At 40.4% G+C, this 22,219-nt stretch overlaps 5 protein-coding genes and 1 non-coding gene across 6 annotated transcripts; 2 read left to right on the top strand and 4 right to left on the bottom strand.

Annotated features, from left to right (window-relative positions):
• Positions 1 to 143: 143 nt before the first annotated feature.
• On the bottom strand, positions 144 to 1,733 carry LOC129590296 (beta-1,4-mannosyl-glycoprotein 4-beta-N-acetylglucosaminyltransferase-like). Its single transcript, XM_055485450.1, is given in 3 exon segments — positions 144 to 948; positions 950 to 1,111; positions 1,539 to 1,733. Coding segments are annotated over 3 exon segments (1,050 nt in total). The 3' UTR covers positions 144 to 255.
• Positions 1,734 to 4,173: 2,440 nt separating this feature from the next.
• Positions 4,174 to 7,690, bottom strand: LOC129590225 (ras-related protein Rab-36-like). The gene is made up of 8 exons (XM_055485341.1): positions 7,324 to 7,690; positions 6,650 to 6,747; positions 6,494 to 6,559; positions 5,752 to 5,853; positions 5,544 to 5,608; positions 5,094 to 5,224; positions 4,815 to 5,025; positions 4,174 to 4,668 (listed from the first exon to the last, which is right to left on the bottom strand). The coding sequence occupies exons 1-8, from the start codon at positions 7,438 to 7,440 to the stop codon at positions 4,592 to 4,594; spliced, it is 867 nt and encodes a 288-aa protein (XP_055341316.1). The 5' UTR covers positions 7,441 to 7,690; the 3' UTR covers positions 4,174 to 4,591.
• A 463-nt stretch (positions 7,691 to 8,153) lies between these two features.
• Positions 8,154 to 8,272, bottom strand: LOC129590321 (5S ribosomal RNA). Its single transcript, XR_008690738.1, has one exon. It is a non-coding gene; the product is annotated as a 5S ribosomal RNA (ribosomal RNA).
• Positions 8,273 to 9,918: 1,646 nt separating this feature from the next.
• LOC129590166 (uncharacterized) lies at positions 9,919 to 10,942 on the top strand. Its single transcript, XM_055485224.1, has 3 exons — positions 9,919 to 10,066; positions 10,147 to 10,326; positions 10,574 to 10,942. The coding sequence occupies exons 1-3, from the start codon at positions 10,018 to 10,020 to the stop codon at positions 10,744 to 10,746; spliced, it is 402 nt and encodes a 133-aa protein (XP_055341199.1). The 5' UTR covers positions 9,919 to 10,017; the 3' UTR covers positions 10,747 to 10,942.
• On the bottom strand, positions 10,828 to 14,020 carry LOC129590165 (dynein regulatory complex subunit 5-like). The gene is made up of 4 exons (XM_055485223.1): positions 13,084 to 14,020; positions 12,275 to 13,010; positions 11,450 to 12,048; positions 10,828 to 11,355 (listed from the first exon to the last, which is right to left on the bottom strand). Exons 1-4 carry the CDS (start codon positions 13,846 to 13,848, stop codon positions 11,092 to 11,094), a joined length of 2,364 nt encoding a protein of 787 aa, XP_055341198.1. The 5' UTR covers positions 13,849 to 14,020; the 3' UTR covers positions 10,828 to 11,091.
• A 3,627-nt stretch (positions 14,021 to 17,647) lies between these two features.
• LOC129590231 (rhodopsin-like) lies at positions 17,648 to 22,014 on the top strand. The gene is made up of 3 exons (XM_055485348.1): positions 17,648 to 18,826; positions 21,025 to 21,449; positions 21,594 to 22,014. Exons 1-3 carry the CDS (start codon positions 18,352 to 18,354, stop codon positions 21,717 to 21,719), a joined length of 1,026 nt encoding a protein of 341 aa, XP_055341323.1. The 5' UTR covers positions 17,648 to 18,351; the 3' UTR covers positions 21,720 to 22,014.
• The last annotated feature ends 205 nt before the right edge of the window (positions 22,015 to 22,219 follow it).

Genomic DNA, 22,219 nt, shown 5'->3' with positions numbered 1-22,219 from the left:
TAGTATTTTACAGCCTTTCTTAAAAACGAAGCAGAAAATTTAAAAGCAGAAAATTCATTTTTTAGTAAATACATTTTGAAAAGCGAAAGCTTGTATAAAGTTTACTAAAACACATTAATATTAAGATGGGCTAATTGCTGTATACAAATAAACCGTTCGTGTTAGCAGCGTTCTGGTATATAAGAAAAGCAAAATCTCTGTAATGAGAGAAGTGTCCAAAGCGTGACGACGGTTGAGACGCCGTACAAGCACAACTTATTCGCGCTGACATCCTCCCGGTAACAAAAACTTGAACGTAACCGGATTCTCGATTACCGGACGCGGCAAATCTGCCACTGCGTAGCTGCGATGTGCACCCTGCCAATTCCACAACAGCTCCCGAAAGGTAAACGCCTCCAGAAAAATGTCGAAAATATCTTTTCCGGCACAAATCTTGATCTGTATCTCTTCTTTAATTAAGAGCTGTTTATCGGTGACACGATCCACGTGCGAATACGCCTGCATTTTAAAGACAAAATCTTCAACGTTCCGGAAACAGAACGAACAATGCCAACCAGCATCCATCAACAACTGATCGGATGAGCGCGCCCGAAAGTACAGTTGTCCAGTGTCATTCACTCTGCGGATCTTGGGACGCCAGATGTCCGTCTCGGCCTTAAATTCGAATGAATACACGTAGTTGGTCATTTGCAGATGGTACGTTTCCGGCCATCCATTGCACATTCTGAGCATTGCCACGGTCTCCTTCCGCGGGATTTCGTCCACGTGGGTGATCAGCAGTAGATCTCCAGGACGGAGGTGCGCCGTGTTAGCCGACAGCTGGTTCATCTGGCGTCGCATCTCGGTTTCGTTGTCAAACGGATTCTGCCCCGGTTTGAGAGCGGTTAATGTCGTCATCTGACCGACAACCAGTTTCGTCTCGGCGAAAGCAAAGCGCTGTCGGTTGGCCGCGATTCCCCGCGAAGAAATACGGCTTGGGATTGCCGGAGAAGGTGCGGTTGGATTCCAGGATGACGAAGAGATCCACGACATCCCATAGCTCACGCAATCGTACTTTCAGAATGTCCAGTTCATTGCTGAATATTATGGCATCTACTACTCGGGCTGGTGCCTATCGAGAGCAATCAAAACAATTAAAAATAAGTGGATCAAACTATGCATACTGTAATATAAATATATATATATATATATATATATATATATATATATATATATATATATATATATATATATATATATATATATATATATATATATATATATATATATATATATATATATATATATATATATATATATATATATATATATATATATATATATATATATATATATATATATATATATATATATATATATATATATATATATATATATATATATATATATATATATATATATATATATATATATATATATACCACCACGGGCCGCTTGACACACCTGTTGATATTCGAGACCGTTGATTTGACAACGGCGTTTGGATTCATTCACTGTCGTCACTGGAAAAATATACTGCGGCCTGCGGCCTGCGGGACTAGCGTGAATTTCTCCTCCGGTCGATCCCATAATGGGCGTGTTATATAGCCCACATCGCGAATAAAATTGGTGGTCACCAATAAATAAACGAAGATGCATATTAAAAAAAATACCGAGACCAATGTGGAACCTAAAGCGATGTGTCCTCCATCGTCGACCTTTGCATAACATGTACATTTCCAAGTGATATTCATTTCGGAATTTTCAACATTTGTCGTGCTCTTCATACTTCACTATGTGATTAAAATTTTTGGAAGTGCCTGACCATGAGACAGGTGTGCGCTTGGTTTACCTTTCTGATAAGATCTTCAGTTAAACTAGTACTCTAGGGTAGAGTACTGTATTTTGCTACTCCGTTATATACTGGGCAATGTTTTGTTTATACCGTTTCCCTTCACTTGTGCCCTATGACGGGCGATAGTCTGGTTGACTGCCTAGAAGTTCTGCTGGTAAATTTGCCATTGGGGAGTTCTTCCGGCCCGTTAGTTACGGAATCCCGCCACCGGAATATATATCGCCGGAATATTACACGCTTACGTTTGGAATAAAATGACACTAATACAGTGGTTAACACGCGGTGCACAACATAATCCCAATGCACGCGGTACACCGGGATATACTACGGAATATTTGTACAAAATGTATACCAGTGAGAAATGGTATTGTACACGAAAACCTTATTTCAGTACAAGTACCCATAATATGAATTAAAAATGGCATTTTCACTGCAGGAAAGCCGAACATTCCGACAGAAAAAATTAAAATGCGGCAAAACATTCAGCGTTTTCTCGATAATTCCATTCGTGAATGATCGTGCCAGATGCTACAGTCATGCTCCTCGCTTGCTTTATGCAAACAATCAACTTTTTTATGATCGGCAATTTTAGATAAGCCAATTTACGCCGTTGCAATTTCATGAAATTTCCATCTGACTATTGTTTTCATATAAATTTTTGCCTTCCTGTTGAACATAATTATGTCCCTTCAGAGTGTACAGTAACTGCTTTGCTGCATTCTTAAAATGTTCCTTAAAATCTTAAATCTTCTTAAAGTGGATGGCACATTTTTTTTATTTTTGTGAGTAATCGCAGACCAGATACCTTAAGACCCTAGGATGTAGAACTAAAAATAATGCCACCAAAAATTTAAGGGCAATGGTTAAACGTATCGGTCACCTTAAACGCATTATTGACTTGGGGCAGCAGTTAATATACTCTGTACTGTACTGGATCGCAAGCCAAACAGTGCACTATGTGTCTACTTCCGGCATTCTGCAACTCAGAAAATAGTGTACGTGGTCAGAAACAAGCAGTTTTTTCTGACGCGTTATTGACCAGTTGGCAATTATAACGCATTATTGGTTCTTAAAATACACGATTTTAAAATGGTCGCGATTTTAAAACTGAACAAATAATGAGTTTTCTATGCTTTCGTCCATAGAACTGGTTAGCACCGATCGGTTCATATCCATCCAAGGTAATGGCTGGTTGATTAGATGGGAACTTGCATTAGCTGGTTAATTAGCTTGTTTACTTAGTTAATTAGCTTAATTAGCTCTTGAAGTCAGCCGGTTTCCCTTCGAGAATGGAACCAAAAGGTCTATCTGTGAAAGATAAGAAAAGGCCGGATGTGATCACCCTTATTCCGTGGAAGCGCGGAAAACCGTTGGCGGTGGATGTTACCTGTGTGGACACGCTGGCGGCCTCATGTATCGACCACTTCTGTGAATGTCGGCGCGGCAGCCGAACTCGCGGAAAGGGGAAAGCTAGCGAAGCATGCCTGGCTGCAACCAAGGTACGATTTCATTGCTGCAGCCATCGAAATTTACGGACCAGTGGAAATGGTTGGAAACGGTATTGCGACTTCCACTGACCAGAAGCGGGCGAAAGAGTTTTTTAAGCAGCGAATATCTATGCAAATACAGAGTACAACGGGGAAACGCGATTTGTGTAATGGGTACGATCCCCGATCAAGATAGCATAGAGGAAGTGTTTCTGTTATAAATGCTGTTTCGTTTTGGTACATAGTTTGTACTCGTATCATGATACTTATTAAAGGTTCACCGCTTGTTTACTACAAAAAATATGCATAAATCCCATTGGAATTCGAATTTACTTGTCTGCAGTTACTGGTGCAGTGCAGCTTCGGAACCAAAACTATTGTGTATGCATGTATCGTACTGCCGTAACTACAGCATACCGAGGTCACTTTGAAGTTTGAAGTATTAAAGTACAAAATTTTGAATCTGTATCTGTATTGTACTTGCCCTTCAGAATTTACGTAAACAAATGCTGACCGCAGTTTCACGGGATGTTTAGTTCCAGCTCACCTGACAGGAACAGTTAACATGAGCGGAAACGAGCAGCAAAAACCTTGCAAATGGGCAGTTTAGCAAAATAATAAGCGACAAGGCTTGCATAATGCAAGTGGCAACTACTGTATATATTTAGACTGTAAAACTGTACACCGACTACTACAATCTATGATACTGGAGCTCTAAAATTAAAACAATTGCCTAATAAAAGTGTTTGAATGGCGGAGGATCGGCGTTTTTCTTTCCCGACAAGTTTGTTTCAGTATGTAAAAATTTATTCATATAACTGAAAACTGAATGGTTTAATTTTGTTATGCAATAAATATTATTGCAAGCCTCAACACTGTTTAGTGCGCTTTGCTTAGTTTTTGATATCATGAACCATTAGCAAAAATAGTCTAATTTTAATTTTGACAACAAACAGCAGTACAAAGCACTGATAGCAGCTGACCCGCAAAATTCATGCGGCTGGGTTCCCATTTTGTAAAAAACTTAAGCTACAGTGTATATGAAATCTGTGGGTCGAAACCACAAAATCTGTGGGTCGTGCGTCTGTATGAGGGACGCTAAAATTATTTCCACGTATTATTGACAAGACAAAGAGTTGGTATTTACAATTTACTCCGTAGAAGCACTTAGCATTCGGAGGCTTGTCGTTGTTCCTGATGGACGATATGCTTTAGCATAGGCATTACATATGTTATATTATACCACGTAGTTGGTATGGATTGATGATTGTTAGGATTTCGAGCACTTAGTCCGCTTGAGAATCCTTCTGGCATATTCTCTTGGCGTCAGGCGCCGGGCAGTCAATTCTGCAAAGGTAATTACGTGCTCTAAGATTTATAGCATGTAGGTATTAGATTTGTCATTGGTGATCTCCTACGCAAAACTGCAAAAGTGACCAATGTTTCGCTGGTCATAAAAATCAGTTGAAAAATATTTTGCTGAATGCGCTTACTGATACTCGGTGCGATATCTTTGGGTGTAATCGCCGTTTTCCCGGCAGCGATTTCTCGTAAGACCATAGCGTCAAAAGCCATGCACGCGATTCGGAAAAACAGAGCCTGGACGTTCTCGCCGCTTTTGGAACTAACCGGCCAGAATTCGGCATTGAATTCTTTGGCAGCGGCTACTGCTTTTTCCTCAATTCGGCGGAAACTGTCAAGTGACTACAAAAAACTGCGGCTATAACGATATGTTCTAATTATTCCCTGGTGACGTTGAAGTAAGTACTTACGCAAAGGTCCTTTTTGGTGCCAACGAGAAAAATGTGCGGACTGCCGGTGTTGCCCTCTAAAGCATCGTTCAGCCAACGTTGACAGCTGTCCAAGGTCCCGCTCTCCGATAAATCAAACGTCACAACAACCACTGCAATTTCACAATTAATACGAACTACGAGTATTAACAGCTGATGGCACTGGCTGGCAGTATTTTACAACAGACTAATACTTACATCGGTCAACACGTACAAGTACAACTGACTGTGTTAATGCGTGTAAACAGAAAGCAGTTTACATAATTACGCTTATGTGCATAAAAAGCTTATAAATAAAAAGCGTTTACATGTTTACGCTTGATTTGGATGCTGACCGTAAGCTCAGTATGAAACTATTGACAGTCAGTATGAAACTTCACAACATATACCCGTACTCGTAGGATTTCTATTACAGATATGTACAATACGTACCATTAGCCCCGCGATAATATGACGCGGCAATGGATTTGAAGCGCTCTTGTCCAGCAGTGTCCCATCTAGCGAATACAAAAAAGGAGTTCATGAACTTTGTTGCATACCGCTAATATGCAGCTCTCCACCGGCTACTGCAAGCGCGAATTACATAATGCACCATAGAAACTTTAATCAAAATATTATAATAGTATCGTGGCTACGTTACACTTGTAATGTAAACGGAACCTCCAGGATGTCGAAACGTTCGACTTCAAAATCCACGCCGATTGTTGCTTTATAGTCCCGATTAAAGAGATCGTGGCAAAATCTGTGGGGAATATTGAAAATTATTTTTGATCGTTGATTACTATTTTTAATTTTAATTTTTTTACGAGAATTTTCCTTGATTTTAAATCCGATCACTGCTACTCTACTTGTAATTTAACACGAATTTTGGATGCCATCTGGTCAACATGTTGTTGTGAATAAAAGTCATTCAGCAGTTCTACCACAGTTCTTTATGCGTTCTCTGTGTACGCTTTTGCCTAAATTTTCGAGTACGTAACTAGATAAAGTTTTCGAAGAGCTTATGCCGGGTAACAGAACGCTGCGACCCGTTTCCCGAACGCAGCAGAAATTATTACTCTGCAGATATGAAAGATAATCATTAAAACAAACAAACCGGTTGGCTTATTTTGAACCATAGTAATTGGACAACATCGCGACATGCAACACTGCATGTCGTGTTGTTCTCCATTGAATGTCGTGTACCATAGCGTGCACTTCCGCCTTGACAGGCTGTTGACTGCTTATTAAAGACCGTTCTATACACGCTCAGCCAGTGGAACAAGCAGTAGTCAACGATCAATCGGCTTTTTGGCCCTTCCTCCAAATGTTGCTTTAACCGGCAATTTTCGATGATTTTTCCGTCGATAAAACTGAAGTTTGAATTACGCATATGCACTTACCTGTGCACTAAAGACGTTTTTCCCACGGATACATCCCCTACCAGGATTAATTTCGCAATATTCAACCTACAAGATAATAATAAAATTATGATTGACGATTTCTAAGAGGTTTATCAACTACAAAAAAGCGCAATAGTTGGATGGAAAAGATCTTACTCTGAGTCGATAGTGGTTTTCTTTCTGGGAGCAACAAGTTCGCGCACTTTGGATGAAAATTCACTGTTTGAGTACGGAGTAGCATCGTCTCTGTAAGCCTAAACAAAAAAGGTTGTTTTGTATCGACGACGTGATTATAAAGATGACGATCATGTAGCAAATGCAGTTTGAAGTTTTAAGAACTATTACAGAATACTGTCAAAACTTGGCAGTGAATTATGTGAACTTTATAAGCAACAGCATGACATTAAAATTATGTCAATTAAAGATTATGAGAGATAATTTGTAACAATGGTAGGCGTCGAATAAATTTTGAATTAAATTAAAGTGCACAGGCAGAAATAACGAAACGACAACACGTTTCGGAAAAATTAAAGGTAAAAGGCGCCAAAAAAAGTGCAAAGCAGAACATCTGCCGGTATTCAAAATTTACTACGGTTACTAGTAAATTAGAAACGTAACAGTTGTTTCAAAAGCCTTGTTAAAAAGCGCGTGATTTTTTAAAATGGCTTCTGGTTTTCAGTTATCGAGGTATTTCTAACAGATTGCCTGTACTTCTATGCACAATGTAAGCCGAATTCGAAGAGTCAGAAAAAAAATAAAATTTCCAAGATTAGAAAAAAATACACACATATTGAGTATTCGTAAAACAACGGTTACTTCCGTTTACTTACCCGGGAAAAGGAATCGATGCTGCGGTCTTTCTTGGCCTTGGCGCGAATCATGCTCCAGGCTTGTTCATTAATGTAAGGCTCATCCGTGTTGATTTTCGTATGGAGTTTTTTTGTCATGATTCTCAAATATTCCTCAGCGGGAGAATGTACACAGGCTCACGCAAAAAATCGGAGCGTCTGTTAACGCTCTGCTATCAAACCGGTATGAGTAATTCGTATTATTTGAAAAAAAAACAATAAAAATCTTTTGTCGACAGGTTGACAGGTTAGATTAAATTCCCATGCGGCTGTACGTGTTGTCTACCGTGTAAACATGCGTGTTATACAGCGATATGCTATTAAACATGTGTTAATAACGATTTTGAAAAATATGTGTACCGCAGCGGCTCTAGAATCAACATCTGCGAAACCTGATTTTTTACGGTGATTCACCTATCTGAATCAGCTAGAACGATGAATTGCGGCCATTCGACGATAATCATGTTCACTACGAACTACGAAGCAAGTGTGAGTAAACGTTTGGCATAAAATTAAGCAATGTTTTGAGCTACGTTGAGACATTCAAAGGCGGGCAGTGCTGTTTTTACCTACGCACGATAGAACAGCATGCGGTAAAATCTTCGATACGTTTTGGCTGATAATATTTTACCGAAATTCACGCACTGTAAAATTCATACAACATGGAGGCACGGTATCAAATTACTAAATTTAATACCGTAAAAGCATCACAATTAACCACATTGAATTAAAATGAAATCTATTTAACACTTGTTGAATCAACACTAAACGTATAATTCTAAAAAATTGGCATAGGTTAATAAATCAAAAAAAGTCTACAACACCCGGTGTTCCCAAGCGGTCACCCATCCAAGTACTAACCGGGCCCGACGTAGGTTATCTTCCGAGATCGAACGGGATCGGGAGTTTTCTACGTGGTATGGTCGTAGACAGTACTATAGTAAATATAAATCGCCAGAAGTGAAAACATAGGTAATCTTATAAATATTTTCAAGAGAACACGGAACTGCAGCTGCATTAGCTTTGAGTTTCTCGATGTCGCTGTTGAACTATCTGAATCGTTTAATTCTTTCATCGCTTTGATTAGTCGTGTTTATACGGTTCATACCTACCGGGTGGCTGAACAAAATGGCCGTCTGTTTTTTCATGGTGCGCTGGATACGTCCAACACTGAATTGACGTTTTCCTAGTTTCATTCGATAGAGCAATGCTTTTAACATAAAAAAGTTAAGTTAAATCAAAATTTCCACTAGGCTGAAATTTTTTATGAATTGTTTTGTAAAACTGGCTGGGTTTGGATGATGTCCTGGAAGCGAAAATCTGAAATTACCCGTTTCTAAATTAAAAATTCTTGCTATTTAACTAACGACATTAATGTAGCTTATTTTACTATTTCTGGTGGAGAGGTTGTTTCTCGTTTTTTTACTGTAAGGAACTGCAGTATTCTAGCAACCTTTGCTTGGCCAGTGCGCTGAAGAACAGACACTTTGCACGAGTAATTCTCGTGAAACAGGCAAACAAAGTTTTTGAGTGCAAATTTCTAACCAACGTTCTAAAAGCTTACCCGATTTAATTTTGTTCTGAAAGGGTAATGTGTAAGCTACATATTAAAGTTAAATCTGCATTTTTTTGTGCTACCTGTCATGCAGCCGAAAATTGTAACCGAAAATACTCGAAAATACCAAATAAAAAACCGGCATTTTTCGAAAAAGTCACAATGTGTCATGACTGCATAACTCGTTCAGCGTATGCAGCATGACCACAACTTTTTTTCTATTGAAAGTAAACGTATTTTACTAAATGAGACAGTTAAAAATATTCAAAAAGTCCGTAAGAGGAAGAAATGGCACAAGATTTTATGTTTTGCGAGCTGGGACACGAAAAATTTGCAGACAGTTTTATTTGGCATCATTGCAAACGAAGACGGCTTAATTTTTCAAAAACTTTGTTTCTGGTTTTGTGGCTTATAAAATTCTCTATCGAATGAGCCTAAACAGTTTACGGTGCGACAAAGGGTCTGCGAAAAACAAACGAAAAGAGGAGACGGCCATTTTGTTCAGCCACCCGGTACATAACCGTGTCACTGCTCAAAATGTACAGTTCTGAAATCGATTTATGTTTTGTAGAATGTCCATTAATTATTTGTTCCACATTTGCTAAAGTCTGCCCCCGCTTTCGCTTTGGTTTTGAAAGAGTTACATAAGCTTTAATTATCGACTGTGGGTATAAACTCACATAGGCAATAAATAAGAAATTAGTCATCTCGCACATGCCTTGTACGCTTACAGTCGGCACGTTGCTAATCCAATCACCCACATTCCAACTCAAACAAAAGAAAAACTTTTACTACTTAAATTAATTAGTCCAGAATGTACGGTGTCACCTGGATAAGCACGTTTAACGAGGAAATTAATCTCGCGTATTTCATCAAAATTCCACAAACTCCACTGGAGCAATGCGAGCAAGCAGTTTAATCAGGAATACCATGTTTTTTGATTGGGTTTATTACCCCTTAATTACATCTCTGTGTCATATAAAAATGAAAACAACAGACAAAATTTGTCAGTAACCTTCAGTACTTACTTCCCAGCTGTGCCAAACACAGTTGCAATATTTACTTTGCGTTCAGCGTTCGATTACGTTGACCTTTAACCTCTTAAACACTAACTATACGCTATGCATATTCTGGTAGCAGTCCTTGTTTTGGTCGTAGTTGCTGTGCCGGGTAAGGACCAAGACTCAATGCATTCACTGCCTTTATCCCACTGCCTGAGGAAATTAGTTTATCAATTTGAATTATTTCAGAGATTTCCGCCGGTTTCCGTGAGGATGGTGACTACGGTTGGTCGAATTTTGACAATGCATTCGGCCAGCTTGCTCCACGAGTTGCCGTTTACGATTACCCTGTTTATCGTCCTTTCTGGGGGCGCAACCGTCTGTATGCCGGTAGCCGACGAAGCAATTCCGCCGCAGCTGCAAATGGTGGTACGGTTGTTTAATTACATTTGTGATACTGCTACGTTATAACGACATAAAACTTTGGCATAACTGACTTTTGTACTTACTGTATATTACGCCTCCAAAGCCCAACACATCTCTTATGAAACAAACAATAATACAACGTAAAGCTAACGTACATACACTGTGTACCAAGCGAATAAATGCGCCGATAGGTGACCTTTGCAATCCAACTGGCCTGCACGAAAGGCACTGCATACAGTAATTTTTACAGATGCACAAGTGGACTATGGAACAGTGGATTCGGATAACACCGTTCTGACCAGCCGCGGAGTCGGCTTCGCAAGTGGCCGTAGTAGTGGACGCGGATACGGGGCTCGCATCTCATCTTCCGCTGCTTCGAGCACTGATAACAACAAGGACTATGGTGCTATCTCCTGGTTTTGAGCGGCAGTTACGGTTTTGGGCTGCTTAATTTCTCTAATAATGTTATAACCCACTAATGCGGCACTAATTGTGCAAAAAAACTAGCATTTCCCTGTCAGGGAACTATTGAAGATACTTGTGTTTGACGCAGTTCAGGAATAACAAATTCTTAGCTTGTACATTATGACGTGATTATTGCAATAAAGAGACTGCTTTGCGCTTATAAAGAGTTACTGCACTGTGTAAAGATATAATAAATGCACAATTGGTGACTTAAATTTCGCGAACAAATTCGCTTTGGTAATACAAGAAATATTAACCTCATCAAAAAAGCCAGCCGTGTCACATTTTCGTTAGTCTATAAAATTAACTTTCTTCTGAGCTGGAAGAATCTTCGTCACTGTTACGCTTGACTTGTTCTTCCGACGGGAATTTGATATGTTTGATGTTGAAATCAAATGTATGCTCCAGTTCCACAAGGATTTGTTCTTGTCGGGCGTCCTGATTACGCGCAATAATTTCTTGGATGCACGTTTCAAAGTCAGCTGAGAATAAGTTCTCCCGGATACTGAATTCTTGAATATGATGGCTCTGCGCTAGGGCTTCCTGAATCTTTCGCGCCACAGTGACCTATAAAGGTCACGTTATGAATAATTCTGATGTTTGAAAACGTTTATGTTAGAATCGACGTATGGAAACGTCTCTGAATACGGTGAACACTTACTCCTTCGAGCTCGTTAACTGAAAGGTCATATTTTTCCAGTTTTCGGTTGACTTTCATGGCATCCGTCAAAAGGTCAACAACAGCCCCCGAAATTTTGTTACCGCTGATCATCAGCTGCTGTAGAAACGTAATACAGCTCTTTAGCACTAAAAACAGCGCCTCCGCACCAAGATCACCAATCTCATTGAAGTGCAAGTTCAAAATTCTCAGCGACACTCCACGAACCAATGCGCGTGCTAAGGCCTTGGCGCCGTCGACCCCAACTTGGTTCTCACTCAGATCCACTTTGTTCAGAACTTCACTGCGTTTAATCATCCGCGCTATCACGGCCGCCGTGTCATTGCCGAGTTTGTTGCACTGCAGCTCCAATATGGCCAGATTGGGATGGTCCAGCAGGGCTGAGCAGACAATGGCACCCTTGGCGTCGTTGATGTTGCAGTAGGCCAAACACAGCCGGCGAAGGGACGCACAGATCACCAGGGCTTCCGCTAAGCGGCGGGCATCGTTCAGTGTGAATTGATACAGACGCCAACTGAAATTCATCCCGCATTCGACGATTCCGTATCGCAGTTGGAGGTCCATCAAGTGAGGCATGTTAGCTATTACACATAAAGAAATCCTTATTATAACTTTGCTACTATAATTTTAACTTCCTTATTGATATTTCGTGAATCTGAACTGAAACTGGTCAACAAAATTTTCTATTCTAAACAAAATAATTTCCATATACGCAGTTTTGTACATATAAAAACTGCACTATAGTGCAAGAATACCTAAAAATTAATTTCACACAATTTTTTTAACAAATTGGAAAACAAGTAGCACCTACAACAGGTACAAGGTTGATATGGTCAGCGGCCAGGAATGGGTTCATCGTCCGCGGATGAGCTGGCGTATCATCAAGCTCCCGCGTTATATCCAATAAAACCCTGTCTCCCTCGTCGATTCCGCTATTCAGATCCAGTTCGCGGTTAAGCAGCCGTTGAAATTTAATCTTGGCCTTATCGGACCACGGAGTCTTCTGTACAGCCGGAAACTGTTTATTGCCCTGTACATACTTTTTGACTTCTTCTGCCATGGGAATCTGCTGCAAGACGGAACTATCGCGTCGATGCGTTTCCGGATCCACTTGACTTTCGTCCACCGGTTCCGTGAAGTTAATATGCTTCGTCAACTGTGCGTCAATCATGGCTGCAAAGTTGCCAAAGGTATGTCGCACCGGTGGCAGCAGCTGCTCGATGCGCAGCTGCAGTACGTATTCCCCGATGTTTAAAAGGTCATTGAGCAAGAGATTCGGATCGGACTGAAGAGGGACGTAGTTCTCTATTAACTCCTGAAAGCCCCGCTCGATGTAGGTCAGCTTCCAGCTGCCATGCGTGTGACAGTGCGCAGCAGATCCCCAGCGGGCTCTACATGACCTTTCCCAATAGTTCTCATTGTGAAAATAATCGGCCGCTAAGTATAAATTGATTTCGCTGGCGACAGGTAAATCGGCAATGAAGCGCTGCTGCAGTTCGGTGGGAAGTGCTGCCATTTGGTACGGCATGTCATGAAAATTATTCTGTAAAGAGTTATAAATTCCATCTTATTTTGCACAATCGCAGTAACAACATGATTTTTTTGGAATTTCTTACTTGGATAATCTTCAAGCAAGTTTCTGATAATCGTTCAATAGGAGTTAATTTCCACGCAGGGTCCTCAGGAAATATTCTCCGAAAGGGAAAATCTTCCGACTCTGTTGCCTCATTTACGGTGACGGTTTCGTTCATCCTTTTCTGCAACAGTTCATCTAACTGCATTCGCGGAGGTGCGTGCGAGCCACGACCCATAAACTCATCCAGCAGGTATTTGTCCCGTTTCCAGTTCTCATCCGGAAACTGGTAGTTGAATAGCACTGTTTTATCGGTGACCTTTTTCTTTTCGTTCTTCTTGGTTGCATCGAATTCTTCAAACGGCACCGGTTTCAATCGGTACCGCAACGGCACGGGAACCAAATGGGCGGACCGTTCACGATCCCGCCCATCTTTGCCCTGCAGCTGGCCCTGGATGTAGGCGGTCAGGTCATCCAGGTCATTGTCGGGTCGACTGGCAGCTTTCTTCAAAGGTTGGGTGCTGAGAGCATCCGCAACCGACAGTTCCGCCAGGTATGACTGGTCTTCAGGGCTGAGATTAGCGTAGACATGCGCACGGATGTTGTCATATGCGCGAAAGAAAGGGTCACGGGCGCGTTCTTCACGGCGCGCTTTTTCCATGGGGGACAGGGGGTCTTCCTGGGAAGCGACGGAAACGGCATTTTGTGGTGGCAGATTGTAGCTGCTTGTGGAGAGTGAAGGCTGAGGGGGCTGCACTAGGAAACTCGGGGACTGAAGGTTGGGTGAAAAAGGCTGTGGTACTTCCATCGTTCATAAGAAGCACGTGTTGCAACGGAAATTTTCATCAGCTAGTTGTCAAGGAGCAGTGACTTGGCAGATATGGTGCAGGCTGTCTGATGAATTAAATTATTTTGATCTGAATAAAATTGTATGAGTATTATTGGATTATCATATCGAATCATGTTGATTCGCATTTCTGAAAACGTTGCTGTCTCTGTATTAAAATCGTAATTTCACTCACTGCCTGCACACAAGCGGTGCGGTTAGGCTTTCAAATGCCTCTATAAATTTTATTTTAATCCGCAGTTATGACTGTATTATAACGTTCAGACTTCCGAGCAAGCGCATCTAACACTCACTGTGTCACTATTTGTGCTGACCCAATATGATTTTTTAGTTTATTTATTACTGTCTTGAGGTTGTTAATTACTGGAATGTTGCAACTATGAAACGAACCTCGAACAAAACTGATAAGGCACAAAAAAATATCAAAAAAATAATATTTTAAAGTGTCAAAAATATTGCTTTCTCTAAAAATACTTAAAACCAGACGTATCGAGCAAATATGTAATCAGTAAACATTATGTTGTCCCAAAGGTAAAACTTAATAGTAATTCTTAGTAGCGAGTTCACGCGCAAAATTTGCTGGAATTTATTTAAGACGCAGAAATTGAGAATCGGTGCAGGATCAGCTGTACTGTTGGTGTGATTGCTGCAGTTTGATGCATTTAATTGTAACAACCGGTTTCTTTGGGCGTTTCGCCGGGAACCAAGATGCTGAGTACTTCGGTGTACATGGCATACCGGCGTGTAGCTTTATCTTTAAAGGTTCCATCGCACTCAAATCCACCGTTAATCGCCCGGGTGGTCACACCGAACTTCCCTTCCGCCACACCGGCTTTGTCGTGCACCCGGTTGCCCCAGTACCAGAAGGCCGTGCCCCAGGCGATCTTTTCATTTGTGGGCACTTGCTCGGGATTCCTGGCCAGAAAGAACGGTGCTATCGTATGGCTATTGGAACATAAACTTTAGAAATAAATTCTGCCACTGGTACGGCGGTCGGACAGACGAATGGCATTCTTTATTTGTATAAATCTCTGTTGACGACATACTTCATCCATTTTTGGGATTTTATATCCTAGTGATATGATTATCGCGAGATCTTAAACCGCAGTATGAGCGGTTTAAGATCAGTATGAGCAGTATGAGCGGTTTAGGCTAATGGTTTAGCCACAGCTCGAAATTAAGAAAACGCGTAGCTTGGCTGCACCATGTACTGAATCAATGCCGCGCAGTCCATAAAGTCTGTTGTTGATTTCACTCAGAAAACCATTCGCTGCCATCCTTCGCTAGTACAGCGCTCTTCCTCGTTTTTTTGTAGTGTAGTGTTGAAGTTTCATTTAATCGGGTGCGCACATTTTATCTGCGATGTTTTAGATTTGCTGTTGCATTAATTAGAGATTTATAATTGCCATTTTTGCCTGTAGACGGTATTCACGGTAACCATGTCCTCCAACGAAGCCCGTGTGCCAGATTCTGTTCCGCCATCCTCCCAACCATCGGTCCCCGGCAACGAGCATCCTCGATCACTTAATGATCTTGTGCGGCTGCTGGTTGGAAACAGGGTGCCGGTAGCCATCACCGTCACGGCGGAGCTGGACAACGGGTTGACCGTCACGGTCTATGACTACCAACGAACGTAATGTTGATCTCAGTTCTGCTTCGCGTAATCTTATTTCTAATCTTCCGTGTTAATTTAACTGTGATGAACGTGCCCTGATAAATTTCCTGGTGCATCGGTTTAATAAAGCCACGCGGTGTGGAGACTGATCCTTTGTCTGCGGTCCATAGAGATGGCAAAACTAAAAAAAACTAAACTAAACTAAACTAAAACTCGGTTAAAAGTTGAAGTTGCTAAAATTGACTTGGTTAAAACTTTTAGTCGGCTAAACGTCGGCGACTAAATTTTTTAGTTGTTAACCTGAATTTAGTTAAAAATTTTAACCGGTTAACCAAAGTTAACCGAGACTAAAGATAAATTTTCTGTTAAAATGTTTTCCTTATTCTATACAGTGGGTGTCACTATCGCGGCGAAATGGTCCCACCTGTCGCCATAGTGTCATTAGTTCCGTATAACAAATAAAAACAGAATCAAAATTTATTCGGCCTTCAGAGAACAATAAAATTTTATTTTGAAAATATAAGCTACAGTAGAAACAAATCCGTAATTGTATAATGTACATAATTACTGGAAAAACTGTCAGTACTGCCAGTACATGCATATTACACACTTCATAGGGCCGTTACACAGTACAGTACTTCAATGTAAAGCCATGCAGGTACTGTAACTGCATTAGAAGATACAATACGCCATGCGCTACATTTACGATTAAATTGAAGTACTGCACGCATACTATGCAGTGCGCCGATCTGGTTGCGCAGTTTGTACTTGAAAATTATGAAAAACCACCGTCTCTTGCGGTCCGCCATTGCGCTGGGAATAAATTTCGGTTAACCGGTTAACCGCTGAGTTTTAGTAGCTAAAATCTACTCGGTTAAAAAATTTAGTTACTAAAAAGCTCTTGACTAATTTTTTTAGTCACCAAAGTTGGTTAAACTAATTTTTTTAGTTTTAGTCGAGTTAACCGAAGTTAACCAACTAATTAGTCGACTAATTTTAGTTTTGCCATCTCTATCTGCGGATATACTCGTACAATTACGCAAATGCGGATACAGATTTTAGAGATTTATCAGTTATCAGCCGTCGGTCAACGTTCATCACACTGGGGCGAACTTAAATCATATTTTACCAAGAATACATACATGCATTAAAACACGTATACAAATTTGCTTTTATACCCGTACAAACAGAAGATGGCAGACACAGACAAGCTGGGCGTGCCCGTCTGGGATTTTTGACAGTTGCAGGTTGCATCATGTATTTACAACTTACCGTAAATATCGAAATCAGCGTTTGCACTTTTACTAATCTGGATGGCTAATGCCTATGAAAATGTTATATTTGGAAGTTTATTGTACAAATTTAGTTTACTTACCTGCATATGCCGAATAGTTCTGTTTTTGTAGTGGTCAACATTTTGTTTATTTCATTTCCAAATTCCAATTACATCTTTTTCGGCATATTATTTTTTATTTTGATTATTCAGTCCATTGTTAATTCTACAGGCATTTTCACTGTTCTACAATTATCGATTAAAATTTTTTTCCTCACTTTTTTGTTCCGTCAATCGCTGCACCGATATAATGTAATCAGGAACTGCATATTAGAGGTGATGATATCATTTCCCAAAACAATTTAAGCCTTTTCGCTACATTACTTTTGATCCGTGGAACAGGTATTTTGAATGTAGAAGCCGATAGCTATGGTACGAGACTACTAACAACTAACACGTTGCATTGTCGAATTGAAATAATGGTTAGTCGATACATGTGTACAAGTACCATAAATTTTCGGTATACAGTTAGCATTACATGCACAAAAATAATGTTAAAGTATTGCGTGCGTGTGTAGGATACGTATTTTTTCGTAAAATTCTGCGCTTTTTATGATAATACGAGTAGAGAAGCACTTATGCATTTGCAGTTAATATGGCAAGAAAGGCCAGGCTGCAATTTCTCAATCTTGTTGACCGACAATCGCCGAGAATCGATGTTTAAACCGATACCACAAGGTTTAGGCTAGGTTTCTGTGATGAAAAATTCGGAGCGGGAAGCCAGTTGCGCTTGTCTAGTCATCGTCAGCACATAAAAAGTTGTCAATAATTACTTCACTTTGCATGGCTGTCAGTATCGTGGCGTACTTTTTATCAATCAGAATGACAGGCCATACAATTACATCCACGTCTAAACGACACTTTTCTGGGACCATCTGTAGCCGACCTGCCATAAAGCCGTTTATTCTTCGCCTGTGCTGTACAGTACATTGGTGCCCATGATCCCTGGTGTAAACAGACACGCCAGCACAGATTGCATGCGAAATGAGCGTTTTCTTAATGGATCACATCGTATAATCCGAACGGAGGCCATTAACAAATTGCACACTTTCCAATGTCACTCAAGAGGACCAAATGTCGCCATTCAACCGGAAATGCTCCCGTGACTTTCTTTCTTAGCGGTAGCTGATCCCGACGCCGGATGCATTCACCGACTGCATTCACTCGATCAGCAGCGCCGATCAAGAAGACTTCCTGTTGTATATCTTCCTGTTGTAAATTTCTGTGATGTGTGTCTAGTATCGTGATTTAATCAAACTTGTGACTAGTATGAATAAAACATTTTGTTCGAAATTATTTGCATATCTATATATATGATCATGTATGTGCGTGAGATGATACGATCGCGTATGAGTTTACGAGTAAATATTTAAGAAACGTCTACAAAATTAATATTATTTTTTTCGGCGGCTGCACCAAACTTATTAAATCTGTTGCATTGTTATTGTGTAATTGTGTCCGATATATATGGCATGCCACTTTTTGTGCATTCGACGTAAACAAGAGGAACAAGGAAATGCTTCACTGGGAATTAGAAGCCATCGACTGGAATTCTTTTCACATCACTGCACCAGAAAATGTCACTTCTACTACCTTTCCGTCGATGTGCGTATGGTTTGCCTGTGTAAACTTGGTCAGTTTCGTGGGAACCGTATCCTCTGTGTTATTACTGTATGTTATTTTAAATAACCAGTCGCTGCGTTCCGGATGTGGTATCTTGATTGCACATCTACTATTCCAGGAGCTGATTACTTGTTCCGTACACTATATGTTATTCTCTTTAAAAGTATTTTTAAGAAGGTTGGACGTGTTATGGCTCGATGATTGCCAGATCAGTCCGGTCTTTTTTGTGATCGTCATCCATGCCGGGAATTGGTCATCCTGCTTCCTAGCGTGTAACCGCTTAGTAGCCACAGTATTTCCTTCTGCATACGAAGCATGTATGACCACCAAGATGACGGTGACAATGATTGTTGGCAGCTGGATTATCGGTAAGTAATTATTTGAAGTATTACGGGTAATCTAATAATATTTTGCCGCAAAAAAATGTGAAGAGAAAATATTGGAGCATCATTAAGCCTAAACATGAGAATTACAGGAATTACATATGGCATGTATCTGTATATATTCGTTAATACGTTTTCATTATTAGCCGGAAAGCAGTAACCTTCTACTTTACCAAATGTGAAAACTACATACGCAGTCATTTTTTTATGTTCAAAAGAGTATATCTACAGACGCAAATGGTAGTACGTAAAACCAGAAATTTAGATTTCATTATTTAGGTACAGTTTTAGTAAGGAACGACCGTCCAAGGAAAATGGAATTCCACGGATGGAATCCAGTTTCCAAATCCGCGCTCCACGCGGGCGGCTCGGATTTGGAAATTGGAATTGAGGAAATCCGTGGAATTCCAATTTTTGCTTCAAGATCCATATTCCCTGTATTTGGAATTCCAAGCGCATGGAAATGTCAGAGAAAAACAATAAAAACAAGAAAGTTTTAGTGTTTTCGACAGGTGGCTACAAATTTTACATTACCTTGTCTTCCGGTAGCAACCGATTTATTTAAAAAACAGCGTATTCGCCAGTATATTCGCCGACAACGTTACCGTTTTCATTTTATTTCGCTTGTATTCGCCGACAACATTACCGTTTTTATTTTATTTCGTTTGTATTGTCCAATATTAAATATACCAGGGGCAGAAGTCTTCTTGATCGGTCCGACAGAAAACAATGTTTTTCTTCAAAAAGTTTTCATAATTTGGTCACCTGGTGTTAAAATTTCTAGATTAGTTTTCGTAGTATAAGCTTCGCTCATATATTTCGAAGCATGATCTTAAATCCATAAAAGAATTTTATGAGTACAGAATAGTGAAAAAACAAAATAAAAAAACACCTTGTGCGATCAGCAGGTATTCGCGTATCGCTGCTTGGGGGTGGGAAAAGTGTACCGGTAACGGAAATATGTAACCGTATACTTGAAATTTTATTTAAAGTGACCAAAATATGACAAAAATCAAAGTCATCTTCTTGGAAAGAATGACAATCTTCCGAGCTTTTGTGTTGCTTTTCGCTTTTATTAACTTGCGTATGCATGCCCACTGCAGGGCTGACAGTATCCGTACCGCCTACCGGTAGTGGTACTATACTATAGAACACACTTACGTTAATACTGCCTTGGTTGATAATAAGCAATTCCATTCGTGTTTTTTTAATATGTTTAGAGTATTTAAGTTTAAATTAAGTTTCTAACGACGAATGCGCAGTAATTTAACAGTTGAAATTAATTGAAATAATTTTTTCTTCATAGTTATGTAAGTAGGTAGTTAAATAACGGTATTCCAACGAAAACTACGAAATCCTTGGATTTACGGAAATCCGTTTGGATTTCCGTAAATCCACGGATTCCATGGAATTCCATGGCAATTTCCTTTCCAAATCCTTTCCACGGGCGCGAGCCCGTGGATTTGTCCTCCTTAAGTTTTAGATACAGTACACGTACACGCCATTAATTAGCATCATTTCTGCATTACTGTGCTTACTGCCTGCAAAAATAATTTATGCAACAGTTCATTTTTTTCAGTTTTACTGTTTCGTGCGTTCGTTAAACGTGCGAATACAGAAACAATCTAACAAATACAAAAGAGACATTACATTATAAATTTAACAACCAGCGGAAACATGCGGCCGAATCACAGAGAACCTTCGATCTAAATTAGCCGAGGTTGGTGCCGTTCCCAGGATGGATGTCGCATTTCCACGTTGGATTTCGATGCTGAACCTCTGGCGCAGATATTCCGTTGCACGTTTCTCGCCTGTTTCCTGACGAATCATCTTGCCCACGTCACTGATTAGCTGGGAGGCTCCCGGTCCGAGTGGTCCCAATGTCTCAACGCCTACCGCACGGAACAGGTAGTCCTGCGTGATGTTCTGGTACTCGTACTTCCCGATTTTCTTCCGTCCGGCTTGTGTGTGGATGTTGCTGCGATATGTGATAGGGCCATCGTACACACACACATGTCACATCCCATGTCAACAGTGGAACATTTTGCGCATATACAGTTCATTGCGCATATATTCGAGTACAAATGGAAGCATTTATCACCAATAAAAAAATTCGATGCATTATTTTCCAGTTCCGAATTTTTGGCTTGCTGACACTGGTTGACAAAGTTTTTACGATGTAGGCGCTTTATGCAATATTCCTCCACTTTTTGGATATGGCCTACGATTTGTTGCCTCGCATCTGGGCACCTGTGAAATTATCCGATTCCCGGGAATGGTATTCTCCCTGATAGCCGCCATGGGAGCCTACATCCCGATTACCCTGCTGGGAATAATGCATATCACCATCTATATGCGCATACGCTTTCGGTGGCTATGCGACGCTGGTAATCACAGTGCTGCTGGTTGCGATTCCGTTGTCTGGAAGAAACGCCTTAGACGGAGGATAATGATAGCCAGAATGCTTTTTGCATCATTTATTTGGTACTGCTTATGTTTTCTTCCCGTCCCGGTTTTGTTGGCTGTCCGACCGGATATGTATTTTGGAAACGATTTAGTATTGCTGTGGTCGCGTTTCCTTCTGCTGTGCGGTTACGCGGCTAATCCGGTAAATGTTCTATGCTCAACGTTGACAAAAAGTTTAAAATTACTTACGAGCTACTCGGGTAGGCTAGCAACGTGTATGTAACAAATTTATTACTGACATTATCTACATAAAGTCGCAAGCTGTAGCTTTTCATTTTTGTTCTAGCTCATCTTTATTGCGATGAACTCACAGTACTGCGAAGCAGTTGTTGGATTATTAAAACCAGCGGTCGGACGGGAAATTTTCCAGAAAACCGAAAATCATCGCGATCGGCACAGTATAGTAGAATAACTGTTCACTAATGCACATTGTCAATATGACAAAAGTTGTTAACCTGCGCTCCCGCCAAAAACGGTCGAGCTCGGAAGCAGGTTTTCGGTCACGCAGATGGATGTATCGAAATAACACGGCAAACGGTTGTAAAATTGTTATACACGGTAAAATGAAGTATGACAACATAATTCCCAGCTGATTTACAAAATGCAGAAATTTCCAAAACGATCCACTTTATGGACTACTTATTGTGTAGCATTGCAGATGCAGACAGCGTTGTTGATATGTACAGGCAGTACAGCAACAGGATCTTCTGCACAGGTTTGCCTTGGTTTGTCTTTATCATCCCAAACCAGGATGACGTACGTTGCAATGAGCCCCAAAACCTATAATCATACAAAAGCCAGCCGGTAAAGCGGCTAGTGTAACTAATTATAATATATAGTTATATGTGGACAGTGTAGTATTGCTCAATATACACAAAATCTAAACGACAATGCTGTATGCCTTACGTTTGT

This window comes from Paramacrobiotus metropolitanus, unplaced genomic scaffold, assembly GCF_019649055.1.
Source record: "Paramacrobiotus metropolitanus isolate TYO unplaced genomic scaffold, Prichtersi_v1.0 Parri_scaffold0000039, whole genome shotgun sequence".
NCBI classification, from domain to species: Eukaryota; Metazoa; Tardigrada; class Eutardigrada; order Parachela; family Macrobiotidae; genus Paramacrobiotus; species Paramacrobiotus metropolitanus.
The sequence above is the reverse complement of the archived record's forward strand: the minus strand, read 5'-3'. Positions and strand labels throughout refer to the sequence as shown.

Bases quoted from the DNA above. Each gene is read 5' to 3' on its own strand.
- LOC129590225 (XM_055485341.1), bottom strand. From the start codon at position 7,440: ATGACAAAAAAACTCCATACGAAAATCAACACGGATGAGCCTTACATT. The intron at 6,748-7,323 runs GTAAGTAAACGG...TTTTTTGTTTAG, and splicing joins GCATCGATTCCTTTTCCCGG to GCTTACAGAGACGATGCTAC. The intron at 5,609-5,751 runs GTAACGTAGCCA...TGTATTCGCTAG, and splicing joins GTTCCGTTTACATTACAAGT to ATGGGACACTGCTGGACAAG.
- LOC129590166 (XM_055485224.1), top strand. From the start codon at position 10,018: ATGCATATTCTGGTAGCAGTCCTTGTTTTGGTCGTAGTTGCTGTGCCG. The intron at 10,067-10,146 runs GTAAGGACCAAG...GAATTATTTCAG, and splicing joins GGTCGTAGTTGCTGTGCCGG to AGATTTCCGCCGGTTTCCGT. The intron at 10,327-10,573 runs GTACGGTTGTTT...TAATTTTTACAG, and splicing joins CGCCGCAGCTGCAAATGGTG to ATGCACAAGTGGACTATGGA.
- LOC129590165 (XM_055485223.1), bottom strand. From the start codon at position 13,848: ATGGAAGTACCACAGCCTTTTTCACCCAACCTTCAGTCCCCGAGTTTC. The intron at 13,011-13,083 runs GTAAGAAATTCC...AACTCTTTACAG, and splicing joins CTTGCTTGAAGATTATCCAA to AATAATTTTCATGACATGCC. The intron at 11,356-11,449 runs GTAAGTGTTCAC...TGACCTTTATAG, and splicing joins CAGTTAACGAGCTCGAAGGA to GTCACTGTGGCGCGAAAGAT.
- LOC129590231 (XM_055485348.1), top strand. From the start codon at position 18,352: ATGCTTCACTGGGAATTAGAAGCCATCGACTGGAATTCTTTTCACATC. The intron at 18,827-21,024 runs GTAAGTAATTAT...TTTACGATGTAG, and splicing joins TGTTGGCAGCTGGATTATCG to GCGCTTTATGCAATATTCCT. The intron at 21,450-21,593 runs GTAAATGTTCTA...TTTTTGTTCTAG, and splicing joins GCGGTTACGCGGCTAATCCG to CTCATCTTTATTGCGATGAA.